The sequence below is a fragment of the Neomonachus schauinslandi genome, chromosome 3 (genome assembly GCF_002201575.2).
Source record: "Neomonachus schauinslandi chromosome 3, ASM220157v2, whole genome shotgun sequence".
NCBI classification, from domain to species: Eukaryota; Metazoa; Chordata; class Mammalia; order Carnivora; family Phocidae; genus Neomonachus; species Neomonachus schauinslandi.
In genome coordinates, this window is record NC_058405.1 from 78346253 (window position 1) to 78370466 (window position 24214).

The 24214-nt window shown below is 37.8% G+C and overlaps 1 protein-coding gene across 3 annotated transcripts in view; it reads left to right on the forward strand.

Annotated features, from left to right (window-relative positions):
• The window catches only part of MICU2 (mitochondrial calcium uptake 2), a 176186-nt gene that overhangs the window by 23324 nt on the left and 128648 nt on the right, over window positions 1-24214 (forward strand). For all 3 annotated transcript variants that reach the window (XM_044913579.1, XM_044913581.1, XM_044913580.1), the window contains exon 2: window positions 17277-17421. In XM_044913579.1, coding sequence (XP_044769514.1) covers window positions 17277-17421 — 145 coding nt within the window. The remainder of the gene's footprint in view (window positions 1-17276; window positions 17422-24214) is intronic.

Here is a 24214-nt window from a genome sequence, read left to right on the forward strand (position 1 = left end):
TGTCAAGGCAGGAGCCCCATGCAGGGCTTGATCCCACAACCCCAGGACCACGACCCAACCCAAAACTAAGACTTCCAACCGAATTAGCCACCCAGGTGCCCCCATATATAAGTTTTTTAAAGTTTATAAGTTAAAAGTATCTAACCAATAGCCATAAATATTTAGAAACTAATTTTACACCAGAAGTGACAGAATCCATCCAAGTCTTTAAATATTCAGTTATTCTTTGAGACTTCCCTAACAATTCAAGTTTGGAGATTTGGGTTCCCTGAATCATTTCAGCCCTTTAGGCTCTGTTTATTCTAGCCTACAAATATATCTGTTCCTTCTTTCCCCCAGGCTTCCCAAGATTTAACTAGTTATTCTCTTAGTTATAAGGAGTACAGGAGTAAATTATCACCAAATAAATTTTAACAAAATTACCCAAGTGCTAGTTCTGTCCATGCCTACCCTTAAAGTACATATGTAACAAGTTATCATCAACTACAGGTTTTCACTGGTTTTGTTTTCTTATGTAAGATTCTAAAGTTCTCAGGGGTCAAGGTAAAGATTTTTCTTTTCTTTCCTTTTTTTAAAGATTTTATTTATTTGTCAGAGAGAGAGAGCACAAGCAGAGGGAGCGGCAGGCAGAGGGAGAAGCAGGCTCCCCACTAAGCAAGGAGCCCAATACGGGGCTCGATCCCAGGACTCTGGGATCATGACCTGAGCCAAAGGCAGATGCCCAAACGACTGAGCCACCCAGGCGTCCCAAGATAAAGATTTTTCTTTAAGATGCGCCCAGAGAACTTCATATTCAGTACACACCTCACTGTTGCCTAGGCAAATGCTAACAATTCTGCTAACTTAGTAAATGAAAATTCTTTTCCATTTTTTTATTTAGCAGTTGTTTACTTTAGTTATGCTTGGTACTACCTTAAAGCAAAAAAAAAAAAAAAATCTGGTTTTCTGGTCAGTATATAGCAAATTCTTTTTTTTTTTTTAATTTTTTTTTTTTAAGATTTTATTTATTTATTTGAGAGAGAATGAGAGAGAGAGCACATGAGAGGAGGGAGGGTCAGAGGGAGAAGCAGACTCCCTGCCGAGCAAGGAGCCCGATGCGGGACTCGATCCAGGGACTCCAGGATCATGACCTGAGCCGAAGGCAGTCGCTTAACCAACTGAGCCACCCAGGCGCCCCTATATAGCAAATTCTATTATGGAATCTTTTTAAATCTTCACTGTTGCACTGTTTTCAAAAATGACTGAATGAGAGCATGGATATCTTCTCATGAAATTTGTCCAAAGAATGAGGTAAAAGCAGAAAGGGAGATTTTGGCAAATCTTTGCCAGGTCTTAAGTGATTTGCTTGAATAATAAATTAATTTGCCAAAATATATAGTCATATCTATGTATTAGTTGTTTTTTTGTATTGTGTAATCTATTACTTTATTTACTGGTAATGTAATTTACAGACATCAACAGATATACAGATGGCATGCACCTTAGTACCTTTGCTAGTAAACTCTACCTGTTTTGCCAATGCTTGGTAAAATGTCTGGCTCATCCCCTGCTCATTTCCTACAAGTACATTCTAATAGCAAAATTTTATCATAAATATACTGCATTAAGTTATGTCAGTGAACTGCAAGCCAAAGCTGAAAAAAAATCCATTAAAACCTAATCCAAACATGGTATAAGGCCCGAAATCCGTTAGATCATTCATTCATATTTACTTACAGGAGAGTGTGAAGCAGCTGGTATAATCCAGTTTCAGAGCATTCTGTTTCTGAGATTCCATGATTTCTATGATAGGCAAAAAATAAGGCAATGTTCTTTGGTATGGTTAACACTGCCACCACCTGTCAGTGGCTTTACCTCTTTCCTCTTATTATGAAGGCATTCTTTAAATCTGAAGTACGTAACAGAATGCAGTAATTTGTGGTTATAATAAAAGGAAACAAAGAGCCTTTATTTCCATTTGTGTGCAAACTTCTTTAGTGCAATTACACATGACAAAGTACATACGTAGCTATCTAAAGATATTTCAATAAATTAATATGGTTTATAATGTAAACACAAAAAACAAACTTTTGCATATTTGTTCAAAAACTAAAATCTTTTAAATTATTTTTTATTTTTATTTTTTTTAAGATTTTTAAATTATTTTTTTAATGTCACACTCTGAGTTGGGAATTGATTCCCATTTATAAAGATCCATGCATTCCTGCCACACTTTTTTTTTAACCATTTAGCAATATTAACCATGTGGTAGGCACTGGTGATACAGAAGGGAAAAAAGATATTTTCTGTTCTTAAAGAATTCTTTGTATGGGGCCACAGACAGTTCCAGTACAGAGTCATTAGGACTTAATAAAAATTTACTCAGGGTTCTCTGTGCTTCTACTGAGAGGCTACCTAACCCAAAATGGGTACTCGAGGAAGGACTCCTAGAACAGTAACTGCCAGAATTAATTCTTAACAAATAAGTTAGCCAAATGAAAAGAGGGACAAGAAACAACTAACTATATTACATGCTTAGTTTTGTGAAGTGTTTTAATTACAGTCAGAAGCAGTAAGTGGTTATTTAATCTGTCTTCTAGAAAGGTATGCAGTAAAGTTTTGTTGAAGCCCATTGAAGGGTAGCCCCGTCAGTACTGAAGCTAAGGACACCAGCAAGCCAATCAGTTTTAGGAAAGTCATATTAGCAATGAACAAAACTAAGGTTGACATTTTAAGTTAGTACAATATTCATTTTGCACAAAGACCCAGTTCATTAAAAAATAATAATAGTACCAATGAAATTTTTTAAATAGAAGTGTAATTTTGTTCTTAGAGATTGCAAATCTGCCCCTTCATTCAGATTTTCGTTACCTTTCCATGTTTACCTGAGAGTTTTTTTAAAAATTTGTTTTAGGTGCGCCTGGGTGGCTCCGTCGTTAAGCGTCTGCCTTCGGCTCAGGTCATGATCCCAGGGTCCTGGGATCGAGCCCCGCATCGGGCTCCCTGCTCGGCGGGAAGCCTGCTTCTCCCTCTCCCACTCCCCCTGCTTGTGTTCCCTCTTTCGCTGTCTCTCTCTCTGTCAAATAAATAAATAAAATCTAAAAAAAAAAAAATTTGTTTTATTTTTGTTTTGGGTACAATTTCTTTTTTTATACAAACAACATATTGCTCTTTTCAAAAATAATTCCAGTCTTTGACCAAATTTTGGGTAGGGTTAGGGTGTGGGGCTTAAGGGGCTTGGTGATAGGCAAATTGCTATCAGTATTCAGCCACAAGCATTAACAGCCATCCTCACAATGAGTTTCCTGTTGCCTGAGGGGACAGGCTGTCTTTTGCTGGGGATTGGGGATATGGAAGTCTGAGTAGATCACAGAGAATGTGGGAACCTGGAGGGAAAGCAGTGCAGAATACTACAGGAATGAATTGCTTTCCTTCTGCAGTCCCAAACTATAAAATACTTAGACTACAGACTGCAGCTGTTCCCCACGAAGGGGTGGGAGGGAGGAGAGAGGGATCCTTTAATCCATCCCTTCTTTGCTCTATACTGTGTCATGTATTGTAAGATACAATATCCTAAATGTTGTGATCTCTAGTGGTATCCTCTGTTTATGACTCAGTTCTCTGATAGCATCACTTTCCCCAGGCTTACTTAAAATTCTCAGTTTTGAGGAGACCTTTTTGCATGGATATGTAAGGTTCCAGAAATTAGATCCATCTTCCATCACAAAAGGTTCCTTGTTCCTGATCTGCTTCCTAGGAAGATAGATCACAATCTAGATAAATCTACTGAGACTAGAATTGTTGCTAGTTTTCTACTTAAATTTAATTGTATCATCTTGAAAAATATTAGTCTGGTGCATATCTCATTTTTAAAAAGTAAGAAGTCGAAATGTCATGGTTGATAAATAACATTGAAAAATAGTTATCACAGTTTGAAATTTATCCTTGTGAGACATACACATCTGCTAAACGCTAGTTGCTCCTTTCACACTACTGTCTAGCACTTCCCACCTTCCATTCCATTATGCTTCCCCCACTAGAAAGTGAATGTCTCTTCATTTTACCTCTATACAATGCTTGGTCATAGGAGACACATGATATTTCTTAAATAGGTTCGTGTTGAATAGTTGTAGATAGAGTTCACAAAGTAATATTAACCTTCTGTGTGGGCATGGGGATGGGAGGGGTAATAAGCTGAAGTAACTCCGTTTTCTAAGGAAAATGTTATTTAGTTATGGTTTCAATGAGTGATATTGATGAAACTTTAGAAGGGTATTGAAGTTTTAAGTTAAGACTCTAGTGTTTTTTTTAATCATGTGAAGCTAATTTAAACTTTTCATTAAGAGCGTAAACAAAAATTTATGTAGTTATGTACCTCCTGCAAGGTAATTATGGAGGAAGGGAGAGTGAGTATTCTTCTGCTCAGTGATCTCATCAGGAAAGAGAAATCAGTTACTAAGATGCTTATTTTTTTTACTTATCAGCATCTCCTGACAGTGGCCACTTCTTTACACAGAATTCTGTGGGGTTTTTTTTATTAATATATATAAGCATGTGCCATTTCATTACCTTGTTTATCTAAGAAAAGTCACACTAGCTTTCTTTCAGTCTCTGGGAAGAAGTCTAGACTAGGCCATCACTAGATCAATGTTCAGAAGCCACCCAGCGTAGTTCCCAGAGCTTCCAGGTCTCCCAGGTCTCCCAGGAGGCACTTTTGTCTCCTTGGCTAATACTCTGTCATTTTGTAGAGTTTATTGTGAAATACAGCTTATGCAGTGAATATTTCTAATTTAGTCTGGCACTACTTTGTTTCATGTACAATAAAATCTCCCCCATTCAGAACAAAATGGAAAAGTTTTAATGACTGCAATTTTCCAATTGTAAAGTTTTCTTAAGAAGAAAATATAGTCTTTCAATTAGCCACAGAAAGTTCAAAAACAACAAAGCAATTACATTGTATTCAGACTGCTACAAATTCCAAAATAAAGGTCCCAAATGAATATGGTTTTACTACATCTTATCTAATGCATTGTAGGGTATATTGGATATATTAAAAGCATTGCAAAGAAGGCTTTTTTTTCTCACTTTCTTCCCGAGAATGCAGAAACCAAAAATGTCCAACAAAGAACAGAGAATGGACTTTTTCAGATTTGTCACTTCATGGATAAAATGTAGAGACAGAATGGTGACGCACCTGCTGCTTTAAAGGCAATAAACTAGAGAAATGTTTTAACAGAAGTCATCAGCTTTCAAAGATCTCTTTTATCCAGCCACATCACTCATTGCTCTTAATTCCTTTGTCACATTTTTTCCTGCATTACAAGTAATCCTTGAAATCCATGGAGCATTTTATATATAACCAGAACCATGTGGATGGTTCTCACGTGTTCAGTGTAGCCCCAAATCCCAGCGTTTCTGCTGCCCCTCCTTTCCCATGTATTTAGCTTTAGATGCAGGTTTGAGAAGCAAATAGTTGTGGTAATAGGAATTCATCCCCACTGCCATCACTTTCCACCTACCAAGACTCTAAATTCGGTCTCTGGTGGGTTTCAGATAACAGAGAGCCACCAACAGGCCCTCCACAGCTCTTTGATCTCTACCACTGCATTCTATACTCTTCTTTCTGGGGAGCTAGTTCCTCTAGCAGCTGCTTCCCTCATGCCAGTCCATTGGTTATTTATGTGTAACAGTATACATTGGCCAACAGAGTAGATTTGTAGAAGTTTCTTACGGAATCTCATTATTCAGATAAAGATTAATAATGGTTAGTCCATTCCTAGTGGAACAGTTCTCTCGAACTGCAGTAAATAAGTTGAGAGGAGGGGCAAAAAAGTTTTTTCTAGCCCTTCAGGTTGAGTAGCTTCAGTGTGCTCTCCCCTGGGCCCTGCTTTCATTTCCCCACATAACATGTAAGAGTGATACATGTCTTTTAAGAATAACCTGAGAAATAAATGACATCTTTTATTGTCCTTTTTTGTTTTGTTTTGTTTTAACTACTTAGAAAACAGTTTTTAAGATATCCAGCAATAGGGGCATTGTGGTTTTAACCTTATTAGATTTTCTAACATCTACCTTATTTAGGTTTTCTGAAAGAGACTAAAACTGATCAGTGTCCCCTGAGGTCTTGTAGGCTTATTCAAACCCAAAGTACATACACATCGGGCAGTGGCAAACAGAGTAGCAAATTCTAGTCTTCATTTCAGTAAAGTTTTTTTTTCCCCACTGTATTTTGGAAATTGATGTTTGATTTTGCTCTTTTCTCTTCCAGGAGCACAGCAGTTATTCATAAGTTGAGTCCTTTGCGTCTGTCATACGTGTGCATATTCTTTTCCCTGATTGCTTTTCTTTGTGATTTTCTTTGCCTTCTGTGTGATTTTTTTTTTTTCCTATCACATAGTCCATATATTTTCTGCAAGGTTGATTTTAATCTTTTCTGTTTCTTAAAGTATTTTAAGGTTAATAATGGTGTCTTCCTCTTAGTTAGCTAGACCAACTCCTTTTTCAGGTATTTATTTCTATTGTCTTGCATCTTATCTTTGCTCTCTGATGTTATAAAGTTGCCACTTTCATTTCCTATAACTCTTATTTTCTTCCAGAATGTGATTTTCATTGTTCATTGTTTCTTATTATTCATCTTCATATTTTCCCACAGAATTTGCATAGGCCCAACACTAGTTTTTTAACAGACGTTCCAGCCAAATATGTTGTTTGCAAACAATGTGAATGTTTATCCTTGACTCCTTTCCATCCTGATCTAAGCACTCTTTTTATATTTGTGTTAGAATATTAGCCAAAGAACAGGATGTTCATAGTTCTATCAACTGTTCAATCTTTTAGCTGCCTGAGGGATCTGTGGTCATGAATACAGTATTTCCCTCTGCCCAACCAAGTCATAACTTGCTGATGCTGGCCCACCTTTGACAGAACACAGGAGGGAAAAAAGGACAACCGTTGGGCCTATAGTGAATGCAGAGAGTGACAGGAGCTACTTTTCTCTGGCCTGCGCAGTCCCTTCAAACTGGGAAACGTCAGTGACAGCACTACCCCTGTCCCATATGGTAATTTTGTACAGATTAGAAAAACATACCCCTTCCTCAGTGCACTTTGCTGCCTGCCATTTGCTGGACAACTGCATGGTGATTCCAGTGAATGGTGCCCCTTAGAGTTGTGCAGTTCACACAGCTCTACAGGGTGGCCCTAACCAGTGAGGAATTTCAGGATTTCAGCCTCTCGTGGTTCAACCTCTCTCCCTTACATGGCACTCCTCTCTGGAAGAAACTTATTTTCAGTCCTACTGTTGTCTTACCATTTGATCCAAATTATCAGAAGATCTTTCTAGGACCAGTTTAAAGTAGGCGATTAGGAGCTAGCTAGCCTCAGTATGGCTGTACTTAACTGCTTTTTGGTTTTTTGTCATGTTGTGGGAAGGAGGTTTTAAGAACTTTTACTTAACACTTTCTCATCAGTATTTTGGGTTTTGGGTTTTTTTGTTTCGTTTTTTAATGACCCTTTGATTTTATTAGGAGTTAACTCTCTCTAGAAGGTACCTTATACCCCCTTTTTTAGAGGAAACTAGTATAGTAGAAAGGATCTTCCCAGATTTTATTTTCAAGTGGATTATTATATTGATTGAGATTAAAAACCAAAAATCGAAAGGAAAAACTTGTTTATGTAGTAGATCCTTTAATACCTGGCGAGTCCAACTTCCTGTGGTGCTGATACTTTCTCCAGAGCATTGAAACAGCCCTCACTACTTAGAAGGATTTTAGACATGAATATTGATATTTATGCTGACATTTATGTCCTAAATAGTCAAAATTATGGTTTGCCTTATAATACTTTTTATCTTTGAAAGGAATTGATTTAGCCCTAGGAAAAAGCAGTAACATTCTCTTGACATCCTGCAATCCTCCAAACCTATATGTTAGCATACTGAAATGCTGTTTGTAGATGCTTTTCCTGTAAGTGATACTTCATTATGACTAAGAATACACTAGTGGTAAGTTCTTTTAAAGGTGTATGTTAAAATATTCCATGCTCATGGATCGGAACAATAAACATTGTTAAAATGTCTATGCTACCCAGAGCAATCTATACCTTCAGTGCCATCCCGGTCAAAATTCCAATGACATTTTTCAAAGTGCTGGAACAAACAATCCTAAAATTTGTATGGAATCAGAAAAGACCCCGAATTGCCAAGGAAATGTTGAAAAAGAAAAACAAAGCTGGGGGCATCACGTTGCCCGATTTCAAGATATATTAAAAGCTGTGATCACCAAGACAGCATGGTACTGGCACAAAAACAGACATATAGACCAATGGAACAGAATAGAGAACCCAGATATGGACCCTCAACTCTATGGTCAAATAATCTTTGACAAAGCAGGAAAAAACATGCAATGGAAAAAAGACAGTCTCTTCAATAAATGATGCTGGGAAAATTGGACAGCCACATGCAGAAGAATGAAACTCGACCATTCTGTAACACCATAAACAAAGATAAACTCAAAATGGATGAAAGACCTCAATGTGAGACAGGAATCCAAAAAAATCCTAGGGGAGAACATAGGCAGTAACCTCTTTGACATCAGCTACAGCAACTTCTTTCAAGATACATCTCCAAAAGCTAGTGAAACAAAAGCAAAAATGAACTTTTGGGACTTCATCAAGATAAAAAGCTTCTGCACAGCAAAGGAAACAGTCAACAAAACAAAGAGGCAACCCACAGAATGGGAGAAGATGTTTGCAAATGACACTACAGATAAAGGGCTGGTATCCAAGATCTATAAAGAACTTCTCAAACTCAACACCCAAAAAACAAATAATCAAGTCAAAAAATGGGCAGAAGATTTGAAAAGACACTTCTCTGAAGAAGACATACAAATGGCTAACAGACACATGAAAAAATGTTCATCATCATTAGCCCTCGGGGAAATTCAAATCAAAACCACATTGAGATACCACCTTACACCAGTTAGAATGGCAAAAATGGACAGGGAAAGAAACAACAAATGTTGGAGAGGTTGTGGAGAGAGGGGAACCCTCTTACACTGTTGGTAGAAATGCAAGTTGGTACAGCCACTTTGGAAAACAGTGTGGAGGTTTCCTCAAAAATTTAAAAGTAGAGCTACCCTATGACCCAGCAATTGCACTACTGGGTATCTACCCCAAAGACACAGATGTAGTGAAAAGAAGGGCCATATGCACCCCAATGTTCATAGCAGCAATGTCCACAATAGCCAAACTGTGGAAAGAGCCGAGATTCCCTTCAACAGATGAATGGATAAAGAAGATGTGGTCCATATATACAATGGAATATTACTCAGTCATCAGAAAGGATGAATACCCAACTTTTACATCAACATGGATGGGACTGGAGGAGATTATGCTAAGTGAAATAAGTCAAGCAGAGAAAGTCAATTATCATATGGTTTCACTTATTTGTGGAACATAAGGAATGGCATGGAGGACATTAGGAGAAGGAAGGGAAAAATGAAGGGGGGGGATATCAGAGGGAGAGATGAACCATGAGAGACTATGGACTCTGAGAAACAAACAGGGTTTTAGAGGGGAAGGGGGAGGGGGGGATGGGTTAGCCTGGTGATGGGTATTGAGGAGGGCACGTACTGCATGGAGCACTGGGTGTTATACGAAAACAATGGATCGTGGATCACCACATAAAAAACTAATGATGTATTGTATGATGACTAACATAATAAAATTTAAAAAAATATATAAAAAATAAATAAATAAAAAATTTTTTAAAGGTGTATGTTAACAATATTGGAAAGATAAAGAGATTTACATCCTGTGGTCTAATTTTCTTTGACATGTAATAGTATTTATGACAAGCCCAAACTGCATCTACTTATATTTTTCTGAAAGACATTCCATTTTCAGTCACGATTCTAATCATTTTCAGTTTATATAAACATAGCCCTGGTATTTTTATATAACAGGCACTCTACAAAGTACTTTGGATATATAGTAGATCAGACAGTAATGCTGAATTTATATAGCATCATTGGGAGTGTGCATGTTAGTGAATCTTCCAGATGACTAAAATTACCCTTGTAAGTAATTAAACATCCTTTTTATGCAAGATATGCATTTAAAGCAGTTAAACTGTGTTACATATTTTCATACATTTTTAATAGAACATTCCCTATATAATTAGCAGTTTCTCGGTGCCTGAAGATCATCACCATAAATGGACCCAGAGGCCACTGATTGGTTGTTTAACAGTGGTTGGTCCAGACTATTGCAGCCATGTCTGTTTTATATTATTTTTCTCTCCTATGTCACTGTCAGGCTATGTAGATCTCCTGTCTGCCATCAGTATATGTGACTCTAACATGTATAACTTAATGTTTTTAATGTGCTGGGATTTTGAAACTTAATAACCCAAGTTTATTAGATTGATGTATAGGTTAAGAGTAAGTGCTGAATCATGGTATGAGATATCCTATAGAATCAGCCATGTAGGTTCCAGTGTCTTACATATATGGTGACTATTGTATAAATTAACAAAAGAAGATGTCAGTAGTCAAGATGATCTTTCCAGTATAGTATGTCTGCTCTTCTCCTCTTTGATCCATTTTTTTTCATGTACCCCAGAGACCTACACCATGGATCTGGCAGCCCAAAGCTCAGAACTGACTTTACTATAATTTGCTGTGCGGTAGTTCCTTATACTCCTCTTTTGTGATCTGATTCAACTATCCCCTGCTCTGTGATGCCTTTCTTAAGTCTTCCAAGTAACAAGGCAGTTAATTGGTCCTCTTTCTGCCTTCTCACAGATTTTTTTTTTTATATATATTTCCTGTTAGAGCATTTGTTAAAATTATGATATCGTAGTTGTAATAGCTAACCTTCTTTTTTTTTTTTTTTTTAAAGATTTTATTTATTTATTTGAGAGAGAGAATGGGAGAGAGAGAGCAGGAGAGGGGGGAGGGTCAGAGGGAGAAGCAGACTTCTGCCGAGCAGGGAGCCCGATGCGGGACTCGATCCCGGGACTCCAGGATCATGACCTGAGCCGAAGGCAGTCGCTTAACTGACTGAGCCACCCAGGCACCCAATAGCTAACCTTCTAAAAGCACTTAGAATGTGCTGGGTGTTATGTTAAGGGCTTTATGTGTATTATTTCATTGAACACTCATTCTTTAAAAGACTCTTTGAATAATTCACAGAGATGAAAAGATACAGCATAGAGAATGTAGTCAATAATATTGTAATAACTTGTATGGTGATAGATAGTGACTACATTTGTTGTGGTAAGCATTGATTAATGTATAGAATTGTTGAATCAATATGCTGTACACCTGAAACTAATATAACATTGTATGTTAATTATACTTAACTTTTTTTAATGAATAAAAAATAAAAGACCCTTTGACATAGATAATCTGTTTTCTCCATTTTCCAAATTAGGGTTAAGTGAAGGAGAAGGGTCATATAACTTGGCCAAGTGATAGAGCTGGGATTTAAATCCAGGCACTTTGATTCCAGTTTCCACATTTTTCACATCAGTCAGATGAAGCACAGAGAGGTAACTCGTCCAAGGTCACATATCTAGTAAGTGACAGAACTAGAATTTGAATCCCAGGCAGTTTGACCTCAGGGACAGTGTTCTTAATTATTTATTTGCTATCCAACAGTCCCCTCTGTAAACTCCTTAAAAGGAAAACCTCATAGTATCCATCATATATCTATAGAACAGTGACGCATAAGAGGTTCTTTAAAAAAGGAGGGCATTTGATATAATGAGCACTGGGTGTCATATGCAACTGATGAATCACTAAATTCTACCCTTGAAACTAATAATACACTATATGTTAACTAACTTGGAATTAAATTTAAAAAAGAGATTCTTAAATGTTTGAGAATGAATTAATGAACTTTTCACTGCCTGATATGTAACAATACAGATAAGCTAGGATTTGCTCGTAGATCGTTACTCTCAGATATAACTTTAATATTTTGACCTTTATTATTCCTCCTCATTGTCTCCATCCAAACTGATATTCTAACTACACTCACCAAAGTCTACAAGCCATTGTCTTTGCCTTAGTTCAGTTTGTCAAGCCCAACCTACCACAGATAGGCCACACATATACCAAAGTAAGAAAGAGACTAAAGAAAGTGAGTGGAGATTAAAGGAAATGAGTACCCACAACAATATCAATAACAATAATAACAATAATAGTTCAAGGAATATGAGAACAGCAGCTAACAATTTTTTAAAAGCCCCCTGAAAACTCCTGATTTTCGGGCGACTGGCTGGTTCAGTCGGTAGAGCATGGGACTCTTGATCTTGAGGTTGTAAGTTTGAGCCCCATGTTGGGTGTAGAGATTACTTAAGTTAAAAATTTTAAAAATAAATAAAATAAAGCCACCTAAAACATGCAAGGGAAGGAGAGAAAGGAAGGGGAAGTGAGAAAAAAGAGAGCATGCAAACATGTGAGTAGGAAAAGCACAGAGATGAAAGAAAGGGTTGGGGAGGAAGGGAAAATTGTTAATTCTTGACAATTAATTCCATCCAGTAAGTCTGAGATTTGATCAAAATGGTTATACAAATGAAGTAAGGCAGAAATAAAATAATAAAAATGGCAAATTAAATGTAACATTACGTGTCATATGTTTATACTTCAATAAAAAATGGTAAATTGTCTAAATTCTATGAAGTAAGCATAGCAGCGCCCGGGTGGCTCAGTCATTAAGCGTCTGCCTGCAGCTCAGGTCATGATCCCAGGGTCCTGGGATCGAGCCCCACATCGGGCTCCCTGCTCCGCGGGAAGCCTGCTTCTCCCTCTCCCGCTCCCCCTGCTTGTGTTCCCTCTCTTGCTGTGTCTCTCTCTGTCACATAAATAAATAAAATCTTTTAAAAAAAAAAAGCATAAATATATATTGCACATCAATTATAATAGTGGTCTTTTAAAATGTACTTTAAAACTCAACTACTGGTTGGCTTGGTCAGAGGAGCATGCGACTCTTGATCTCAGGGTCATGAGGTCAAGCCCCATGTTGGGTGTAGAGATTACTAAAGAAATAAATAAACTTAAAATTCAACTATGATAAAGGTGACCTAAATAAAACTGATTTGTTGGTTCATCAGCTTGGAATTACAAAAGCTCTAGCAATTAGCTCTAGCTCTAGCTTTAAAACAGTATTTTTCCCCTCTACAAAAATTTTATTGTAGCAAAGAAACATATTAGAAATCCTACTTACTTTAAGTTTGATTGAATCTTGTACCTAAATGGTAATACATACCATTTAGGAAATGAACAACAGTTAGCCCTAAAAGATGGCTAATTGTTGTTGTAGTCCTTTTTATTCTCTAGAGTCTAGCTTAAATCCCACTGTTTTCATGAGCTTCCTCAGCCATCATTACCCACACTGCTTTCTTTGTTTTCTTAATTTATATAATTCTTAGAGGAGCTAGTATAGGATAGTGCTTGAGCCCAGGGTTGTCATACCGCCTATGCTGTCAGCTTACCTGTTGTGTTGATCTAGGCAAGCAGGTAAACCTTGACAAGCCTTGGTTTCTTCTTTTGTAATATGAGGTTGATAAAGATGATGTCTCTCAAGGTTATTGTGAAGGTTGAGTGAGACCGTGTATGTAAAGATGTTAGCACTTGCCTTGCATATACTATCTGTTTAATTAACATTAGCTATTATTGTTAGGATTAAGTACTGTCCTATTGCTGTCTTGATTCATATGTGTTCTGTCTCTTCCTAGAGTGTCCTCAAGTTAGTAGATGCTCAGTTAAGTACTTACTTGAAGGGTAGATGAGGATGCAGGGAAAGACCAGTGTAAGAGATTGTAACTTGGGGGCTTCCACTTTATATTCCATAAGAGAAGTGGTAGGATTAGAATCTACAGTGGTGGTGACCCCAGGTGATAGCTGGGTACTCAATAAGCAGAGTGTGAGAGATAATAGAAAGGATTAGAAAAAAAGAGAGACATTATTAGTGCTGGCATGGGAGTTAAAAGATTTGGGGGTAGGAGAATAGGTCTGTTTATACCATGAAGTAACAGGAATTAAAGGCCACAATACCAGATTGAATTGTGAGGATGTTGGGTAGGGGTTGTTAGATGTTCGTATATCACACCGTCTACTAATGGAGTCATGGTGGTAGGACAGATTTGTTTTGGAGGTCATTTGTTTATAAGTGACCTTCTAAATTCATGGCCTGTAATTCAGATGACAACTTTAAGGTCAGAAATCAGCCCTTGAAAGGGAGTTTTAGTTTTACCTCCTCTACTTTTTCTTGTTCCCAAGAGAGGATATTTAACCAAAATTGGAAGGGATAACAACCCAACCAACCATTATTTAAAATGGCACTTCCCAGAATAATTGATTCTTCTCAAGACTCTTCAGAGATGTCATGCTTGTGCAAGTTATAGACATACAGGCATACGGAAAATGGTAATCATGAGATAGGGGGATTTTTAGGGTCTAAATCTCCTAAAAGAAAAAAATAGGATTTCTTTGAAAATAGTTTTCATGTCATGCTATAAAAGAGTGGGAGGTTTGTGTTTTTACTTCTTGGTCATTTTCAATATACCAGGAAAGAGTAGGACTGCTGCAAGATGGAGGACAACATGAAAACGAAGAGAGGCAGAGTTGACAATAGTCCATCCTGCTATGAGACCATTTGAGGAGGAGAATAAATGAGTAATTGACTCCTTTTAGTTGGTTGAAATTTGAAGAGTTTATTTACACAAAAAGGATTGAGTTGGATAAAAAGGTACTCTTTTAATCAGTGAGGAACAACTTAGATATTAGGAAGTATAAAGAAAGACAGCATTTGTTTAAGGATTTGGAAATATACTATATTTCTGTGTGGATTAGTTACTTTTGTTAATCTCTTACTAGACTATATTAATTTTAGTATTTTTAATAGAATTGTTCTCTAAGTTAATAATGTATATGTCCTTACTCAACTTCTTTCAGTTCTTCTAATACACTGTATTCTCTCTCATATCTAGGACTTTGACAGTGCTGTGACATTTACTGAGAAGACTCTTACCCACCCTCCCTTCCCTGTCTCGTGTATACTTTCTGTAATTTCATTGCCAAAACACTGAGTGTGTTCTGGTAGGAATTAATGTTTGTCTTGTTTACCACTGTTTTCCTACATATACTCAGTATCAGTTTGTTAAATAAAATAATAATATATCTGTTACTGTATCTGCCTCATGTATAAAATGTTCAGAGAGTATTAAGAAAATTCAATTTTCTGATTATTATATAAGAGTATGGACTCATGTAATCAAAGCGTGCGTCAAGTCATTTTTATAGTAGTAATTTAAGGGGAAAGACATGAATAGACAGGTTCTGAAGAAGATAGGGATTCAGATCATTCCAGTATTATTGAGTATTCTATATATGTCCAGTATTCTGGCATGCACTGTGTAGAACACAAAAGAGGCATAAAACTGGGCGCCTGGGTGGCTCAGTTGGTTAAGCGACTGCCTTCAGCTCAGGTCATGATCCCAGGGTCCTGGGATCAAGTCCCGCATCGGGCTCCCTGCTCTGCGGGGAGCCTGCTTCTCCCTCTCCCACTCCCCCTGCTTGTGTTCCCTCTCTCGCTGTGTCTCTCTCTGTCAAATAAATAAATAAAATCTTTAAAAAAAAAAAAAAAGGCATAAAACTAGCTTCTCAAGGAAAGCAATTGTCAAAATGGGAGAGAGAATTAATACTAGTCAGAAAACCAAGATCAGCCAAAAAGGAGCTGTTAACTTTGAATTTTGTTGGCTTTGAATTTTGTTGGCTTTGAATTTGCAGAGGTTTAAGCAACTGGAATTCACATTTTTCCCCCATTTCAATTCTAGTCAGTGAACATCACTGTGTGTCAGGGTAAATAATAGATTCAGGAGCAGTAAGTGTGAAAAGGAAGTAATGTGCCCAGGAAGAATGTTGTGGTGCAGGTCAGAGAAGTGCTTTAAGGAAAGCAATCCAAGGTGAGAGTGTGCTTTTGGATTTCACAGATAATGCTCGCATTCTGTGTCAAGATTGCTATATTGACATTGGCGTTTACGTTAACTGCTGTGTTGTGTTCTTCCAGTTTGCCTAGGATACAGTGCCCAGCCATGGATAGGGGGTTAGTGTGGTATTTAATGGATTGAAACACTTTGAGTTGGACACCCCTGGTTTTTTATCCTGGCTGTGCCATTTCCTTTAATCGCCATATCTACTTTAGTATCTGTTGTTCAGTTATTGTGAGGACTAACTAAATAATTCATGTAGAGTGCTTTATTAGTATAGTCCCTAGCACGTAGTAAGTGCTCAACAAAAGGTTAGCAATAAAGATTTCAATATTGTTTATCTCAGCATTGAGTCAAGGTCTAGGTGCCATTGCCTGAGATATCCAGACTCTTACACTGACAGTATTTTACCAGTTCTTGTCCTTTTAGCACTCTCCACCCATGATGTAAATATATTTCTGAAAGCAGAGCTATTTATCAGACATGATACATTTTATCTTTGTGAAAAAGCACAACTTTACTTGATCTTTTGCCTCTACCTTTTTTTTTTTTTCAAGATTTTACTTATTTATTTATTTGACAGAGAGAGCGAGAGAGCACAAGCAGGGGGAACAGTAGAGGGAGAGGGAGAAGCAGACTCCCCGCCAGGCAGGAAGTCTGATGCGGGGCTCCATCCCAGAACCCTGGGATTGTGACCTGAGCCGAAGGCAGACACCCAACCATCTGAGCCACCCAGGCACCCCATTGCCTCTACTTTTCTCTCTGATCTGATCTTCTGCCACACTGCTCCTTGAACACACCAGGCTTACCTAGGAACATACACACACACAGAGGAATCTCATGGTCTTTGATTTACTTTACCTCTTGCTTAGGATGCTCTTCCTCCAGAGAGCCCCAGGGCTCACTAACTGTACCTCATTTAGTGTCTTTAAATGTCACCTCTTTAGGAAGGCCTCCCCTGAGTATCCTATCTAAAATACTACTCCTTACGACTTTCTTATCCTGCTTAATATTTCTTTGTGGCACTTCTTATTATCTCACCTTATTTTCTACATGTATTCATTAATTGTCATTTTCCCACTCTCGAATGGAAGTTCTTCAAGTTAGTATCATTCACTGTTTTATCTTCATGCCTGAAAGAGTGGCGAGTAGATAGTCAAGTAAATATTTATTAAATGAATGTTTGAAAAATTTGGAGATTGTTAGACTAAACACTAAAACTACTCTGTAAAGATTATTTTAGAAGTAGCTAAGTTGGGGAATCATACTGAAAAAAGTCTTAAATTGCAATTTCTTTTTCTTTTAGGAAAATGTTGACTCTGGAGAGATGGGAGAAAAATTGTCCCTTCGTAAACAGCGCTTCATGCAATTTTCTTCACTGGAACATGAAGGAGAATATTATATGACACCACGAGACTTCCTCTTTTCAGTAATGTTTGACCAAATGGAACGTAAGTTGTTTTTTGGATTTTTTTTTAAGTTTTTTAAGTTTTTTTTTTTTTTAGAAAGCAAACATTAAGGCTGAAAAACTTCTATTTTTCAGAATTGGTAACAACTTTTCTTCATTTTAATTATAATTCTTTGTACCATGCATTTGCTTATTATTTAGACTTTACATTCTTCATGACACAAGTGTAGTTAAACATTTTATGTATTTATCTAAGAAATAGTTGTTTTGTTTATGGGTTTTTCTAAAGAGCCAAAGGAAAAACAGGTAAGTTTTTAATGTCACTAAATATGTTAATAGAATAATTAATTTATCTAGGATATTAGTTTTTGGTAGTTTTGATGTTTTAAATTGGGCAAAGAATGAAACCAGATTAGAGCAATGGGGGGGGGGGGACAAAAATACAGTAAGAAGCAAAAATCCAAAACCTATGATTATGTCATTTTATTTCATAAACCATCAACTTTTTAATTATTCCAAATGATATTAGAAATTCTTAGCTGTATTACCTAAACTAGTCCCTTTTACTTTGCAGAGAGTAAATACAGCCCTATCCTCTGTGCCCTCTATTATAAAAGTGTTCTCTGCAAACTTCTTGCCTTCCTGACACCTGTCAGGGTGCTGGAAGTACTGCCCTGTAGGTAGCTATATGTGGGAAACTGATAAGGGCTAGTGTAAATTGAGTTGAAAAAGACTACAAAGACTTGGGAAGGCATTTTCAATATTGAGAGATGACTTGAATAAAAACAAAATGAATGATTATGGCATGCTCTACACAGTAAGTTCACCAAGCACTAAAACCAAAGAATTGTGTTAGGGAGTAGTGACAGATCAAATTGCAAAACAGATGAGGGTCATATTGTATAGGGCCTTTCAGTAACCCTATGCAACCATCAGAGGCTTGTATATTTGGTAGAGATGAGTGGACATCATCTTTGACCAGTGAGGGAGCAGTGAAGGTTTATGAGCAGAAAAGTAAATGTAGGTTAATTTGGTACCTCTTTGGAGGGAAGTTTGGCAGTATGTATCAAAACCCTTAAGGTATGTACTTACTTTGTGCAGTAAGTTCACTTCTACAGAATTAATTAGTCTAAGTAAATAACTGGAGAGATCAAAAAGATATTTTTAAGGTAGTTTACTTTCCAACATGTAAAGAGCTTGAACATCGTCACTCCTGTCCTCACAGCAAGAAAAAAGCTAAAAAACTGAAAGTCAGCAGCTCTTCTTAGATCCATTGAGAATTGAGAATCTTTAGAGAATTGAGACCATAAGGCATAGGAACATGAAAACTGGAGATGGGCAGATACAGAGAAGCAGAGCTTACCCAGAGCAGAAATTACCTGGAAATCACTGCGGCAGTCAGCATCTGGTGGGAACATTTAAAGAGTGATTTGACTAATTGCTAGAATCTGAGCATGGACTAGCTTGAGAGATAAAAACTTGTGAAGACCCAGCCATGACGGTCTCATGTACTTTTGTGAGTTTTACCTAGCAGAGCCCCACCAGGTTCTCACAGTGAAGATCTGAGAAAAATCTTCCCTCAAGGGGAGGGGAAAAGTAATCATTTTGAAATACTTCCAGAGCATTCTGTTCTCCTTAGCAAAGGCCTGCACAGGAAACTTTTACCAAAGTCTAACCAACCTGGGGGAATGGAAATACCCAACTCTGGCCTCCTCTAGCCTTCCTGTCTCACTTATGAAGGAAGACAAAAAACTGAAAGCACTTGTGAGGATCACAACCCTGGGATACAGGCTCACTAACAGACTGAGACCTAATCATAAGATTATAAAACACTTCTCCTCCCCCCACACCTCACCACACATTAGGAAGGCTCCTAAGGGGGATACAACAGAAAGAACCGCACCTCTCAGACCTTATATATGAAGGAGTCTCTAGGGAAATGAAAACAACAGAGGAGACAAAAACAAGGACACCAGAGGAAATGTTTAAAAGCCTCTGACACCTACAACTATAGCAGACAGTAAAATCCTAATGTTATCCAGATAAACATAGAACCTCACACTTAAAACCTATCTCCTTTTTTTTTTTTAAAGATTTTATTTATTTGACAGAGAGACACAGCGAGAGAGGGAACACAAGCAGAGGGAGTGGGAGAGGGAGAAGCAGGCTTCCCGCTGAGCAGGGAGCCCCATGCGGGGCTCGATCCCAGGACCCTGGGATCTTGACCCTAGCCGAAGGCAGACGCTTAACGACTGAGCCACCCAGGCGCCCCAAAACCTATCTCCTTAAGTAACATTTACCTAATAGATCTTACCTGGCTCTCACAAAACTCCGTTGACATGCTAAAAGGCAAAAGGCAGTCTGAAGAGAAAGCAAGCATCAGAACCAGATCCAAATATAGCAAAGATTTTGGAATTAGCAGACCAGAATTTAAAATAACCATGATTAATATAACTAAGTGCTCTAATAGAAAAGTACACAACATATAATAACAGGTAATGTAAGCAGAGATGGGGAAACTCTTAGAATCAAAAAGAAATGCTAGAAATAAAAAACACTATAATAGAAATGAAGAATGCCTTTGATGGGCTCATTAGAATAATGCTCTGGGCTGAAGAAATAATCAGTGAGCTTGAAGACATGTTAATTGAGATTTCTCAAACTGCAAAAAAGAAAGACTGGAAAAAAAACAATGTCCAAGAAGTGTGGGACAAAAATTGTAATGTGCACATAATGGCAATAGCAAAGAAGAAAGAACAGAATAAATATTCAGAGTTATTAACAGCTGAGAAATTTCCAAAATTATTAATAAACACCAAACCACAAATTCAGGAAGCTCACAGAATTCTAAGCAGGCTAAATATTTAAAAAAACAAAAACAAAAAACCCTATACCTAGGCATATCATTCAAACTATAGAAAATCAAAGACAAAATCTTAACAGAAGTCAGGGGGGAAAGACCTTACTTAAAGGGAAACAAGGTTAAGAATTATATCATACTTCTCTTCTGAAACCATGCAAGCAAGAAGAGAGTAGAGTAAAATATTTAAAATTCTGGGATAGGGGGAGGAGTTAAGATGGCAGACTAGTAGGGGGACCCTGGGACACAGCTAGATCAACATCAAATCATTTTGAACAACTAGGAAACCGATCTGAGGAAAGAAAACAATCTGCACAATTGGAGGGAGAGAACATGACAAATGTGAGCTTCAGAGAGTGAATCAGGAGAGAGAAAAGCTGCAGTACCACCGAGTGGTGGGAACCCTTTTCATAGAGCAGTCAGGGATGGAGGGTTGGAGCAAGGCTTGGTGGTGTGGGGATATCGTGGGTCGCTGGGGAAGAGAATGTTCCCCTTCCTGGAGTGCATTTGGAAGATGATATTTTGCCTTTCCAAGGACAGAAACCTGCCAGGTGGTTTTGAACCACCATTCAACAGCAAGGGACAGAGGCACCTGCAGACGGCAGATAACCTGGTTGTGGCTTTTTGCTGTGTTTCAGCATAGACTCTGGGCACTCATACAGGCGTGCAGCTGCTTTTCTGGGACAAAAAGGTGCCAGGTGCAGCACTGCAAGACTCTCAGGGGAAGGGAGCAGGTTCACGTGCCGCCAGGTACTTTAAGACTTGTTTTGAATCCCAGCTGCCAGCCAGAGATAAAACACTGGAGAATTAGCCTTGGGCAGGCGAACGGCCAGGCACAGATAGGCTGAAGGCAGGGTTCTGATGAAAGCCTGGGACACAGAAGAAAAGATCATTCACTTTTCTGTGAGGGCCTCCTGAACAGTGGCAGCCTCGAGTTTCCCTCCCCCTGTCGAGAGGGCAGGTTGACACCATCCCCCCGCCCACCAGCATAGTCAGACTTCAGACAGAACACAACCCCTGGAGTCACTTAACACCAAACTCTGCACCCGCCCTCCCCCCCGCCCCGCAAGTGCACTGGCAGGGGAATCTTTACAAGGGCTGGTCTGACTGTGAGCCAGTGCAGCAGGCCTCTCTCTCAGAAGGCCAACACAGGCCCTCCCATGCATCAAGGCTACTGATTGTAGAGTGCTCCAAAGCATCAGCTTCAGTTCAGCTCCACCCCCCCATTATTTATTTTTTTTTTTTGTATATTTTTTTCCTCTTTGGCATCAGGCTTACAGTTTTTTGTTCATTTGTTGGCTCATTTCTTTCTTTTCCTAGTTTTTTGGATCAGGCTTTTTTTTCCCCCTAATTTATTTTTCTTTGGAATCAGGCATATACTTTTTGATTTGTTTGTTCACTTACTTGTTCCTTTTCCTTTTTTCTTAGATTGGGCTTTTTTTTTTCCTTTCTTTCTTTCTTATTAGGCCTATCTTAATAAACAGACCCAAGTACAACAACTTAAAGGTCCAAACACACCCCACTGCAAGCAAGGAGGAACTCTACAGGGGACTGGCCTGTGGGAAAGAGCAGCCAAAACCAGCAGCAGAGTACACACAACATACACCAGAAACACTTCCTGAAGCGCCAGGCCCTGAACAGTGTATGACCCACTTCATAATATAGTATTACTCTCAGAAGCAGGAAACTAACAAGCTTTCATAACATGCAAAAGACAGAAACCTAGACATAATGACAAGATGGACAAATTCTCCCCAAAAGAAAGATCAAGAAGAAACCACAGCCAGGGAGTTGCTCAAAACAGGTATAAGCAATATATCTGAACAAGAATTAAGAACAACAGTCATAATACTAGCTGTGCTTGAAAGAAGCATAGAAGACACTAGAGAAACCCTGACTACAGAGATAAAAGACCTAAAAACTAGTCAGGCTGAAATAAAAAATGCTATAACTGAGATGTAACATCAACTGGTTGTAATCACAACAAGGATGGAAGAGGCAGAGGAACAAATAGGTGATATAGAAGATAAAATCATGGAAAATAAGCTGAAAAGAGGGACAGAAAACTATTAGATCACAAATATAGACCAGGTTTTAAACTCAATGGTTTCACAAAGTGCAATAATATTCATATCATAGGAGTCCTAGAAGAAGAGAAGGAAAAGGGGGCAGAAGGTCTATTTGAACAAATTATAACTGAGAACTTCCCTAATATGGGGAAGGAAACAGGCATTCAAGTCCAAGAGTGCACAGAGAACTCCCCTCAAAGTCAGCAAAAACGGGTCAACAACACCAAGACATATCATAGTGAAACCTGCAAAGTACAAAGGTAAAGAGATAATTCTGAAAGCAGCTAGGGACAAAAGGGTAGACATATAAGGTTAGCAGCAGACCTGTCCACAGAGACCTGGCAGTCCTGAAGGGAGTGGCATGATATATTCAATGTGCTAAATGGGAAAAATATGCAGCCAGGAATACTATATCCAGCAAGGCTGTCATTCAGACTAGAAGGAGAGAGTTTTCAAGACAATTGCAAAAACTAAAGGTGTTCTTGAACACTAAACCAGCTCTGCAAGAAATGCTAAAGAGGACCATTTGAGCAGGCAAGAGAGACCAAAAGCAACAAAGACTAAAAAGGAAAAAAGACAATCTACAGGAACAGCTACTTTACAGGTAATACAGTGGCACTAAATTCATATCTATCAATAATTCTCTGAATGTAAATGAACTAAATGCTCCAATCAAAAGACATAGGGTATCAGAATGGATAAAATTTTGAAAGAAAAATCCGCCAACCTAGAATTCTGTATCCAGTGAGGTTATCCTTCAAAAGTGAAGGAGAAGTAAAGAAGTTCTCAAACAAAAACTGAGGGAATTTGTCATCAGTAGACCTGCTCTAAAGAAACGTTAAGTTCTTCTGAAAGAAGAAAAATGATATAGGTCAAAAACTCAGGCCTACAATGAAGAAAATAAGAGAGTTAGAAATGGAATAGATGAAGATACAAGAAAGTCATTTATTTTTCTTATTCTTAACAGATCTGACAGTTTATTCAAAATAACAATAGCAGCAACATATTAGATGATTATAGCTTATGAATAAGTGAAAGGCATGACAGCAGTATTCTAAGGAATGGGATTAATGAGTTGGGGATACTCTGCTATAAGGCACCTGCGCTACCCATGAAGCAGTATAGTGTTACTTGGAAGTAGACTTAGTTTGGTTATAAATGTATATTGCAAACCTTGGGGAAACCACTAAAAAATATTTAAAGAAACATAATTGACATGCTATAGAGGGGAGAATCAAATTGTACAAAATGCTCAATTAAAATCAGAGAAGGAAGAAAAAGACAAAAAAGGAAGCAAAAACAAGAACAATGAATAGAAAACAGTTACAAATATGATAGATACTAATCCAACTATCAATAATCACTTTAGACAAGAAAGTTCTAAATACACCAATTAAAAGACATGTATTTAAAATTTTTCAAAGATAATTTTAAAAATCTGTCTCTTAGGGTTAGAGAAGTATTTCTTAAATAAGACACAAAAAGTAGGGGTGCCTGGGTGTCTCAGTCAATTAAGCATCTGCCTTAAGCTCAGGTTATGATCCCTGGGATCCTGGGGTCCTGGGATAGAGCCCTGAATCGGGCTCCCTGCTCAGTGAGGAGCCTGCTTCTCCCTCTGCCCCTTCCCTCTCTCATGCGTGCACACAGTCCCTCTCTCTCTCTCATCTCAAATAAATAAATAAAATATTTTAATAAATTAGTAAATAATTTTTAAAACACAAAAAGCATTAACATAAAAGATTGACAAATTCAACTGTATTAAAATTAGAACTTCTGTTTATCAAAAGTTGCCTTAGAGAAATTGAAAAGACAAGCCACACATTGGCAACATTTATGTACAATACATATATGACTGACAAATAATTAGTGTTTCGAATATATACAGATCTACAAAGCAGTAAGAAAAA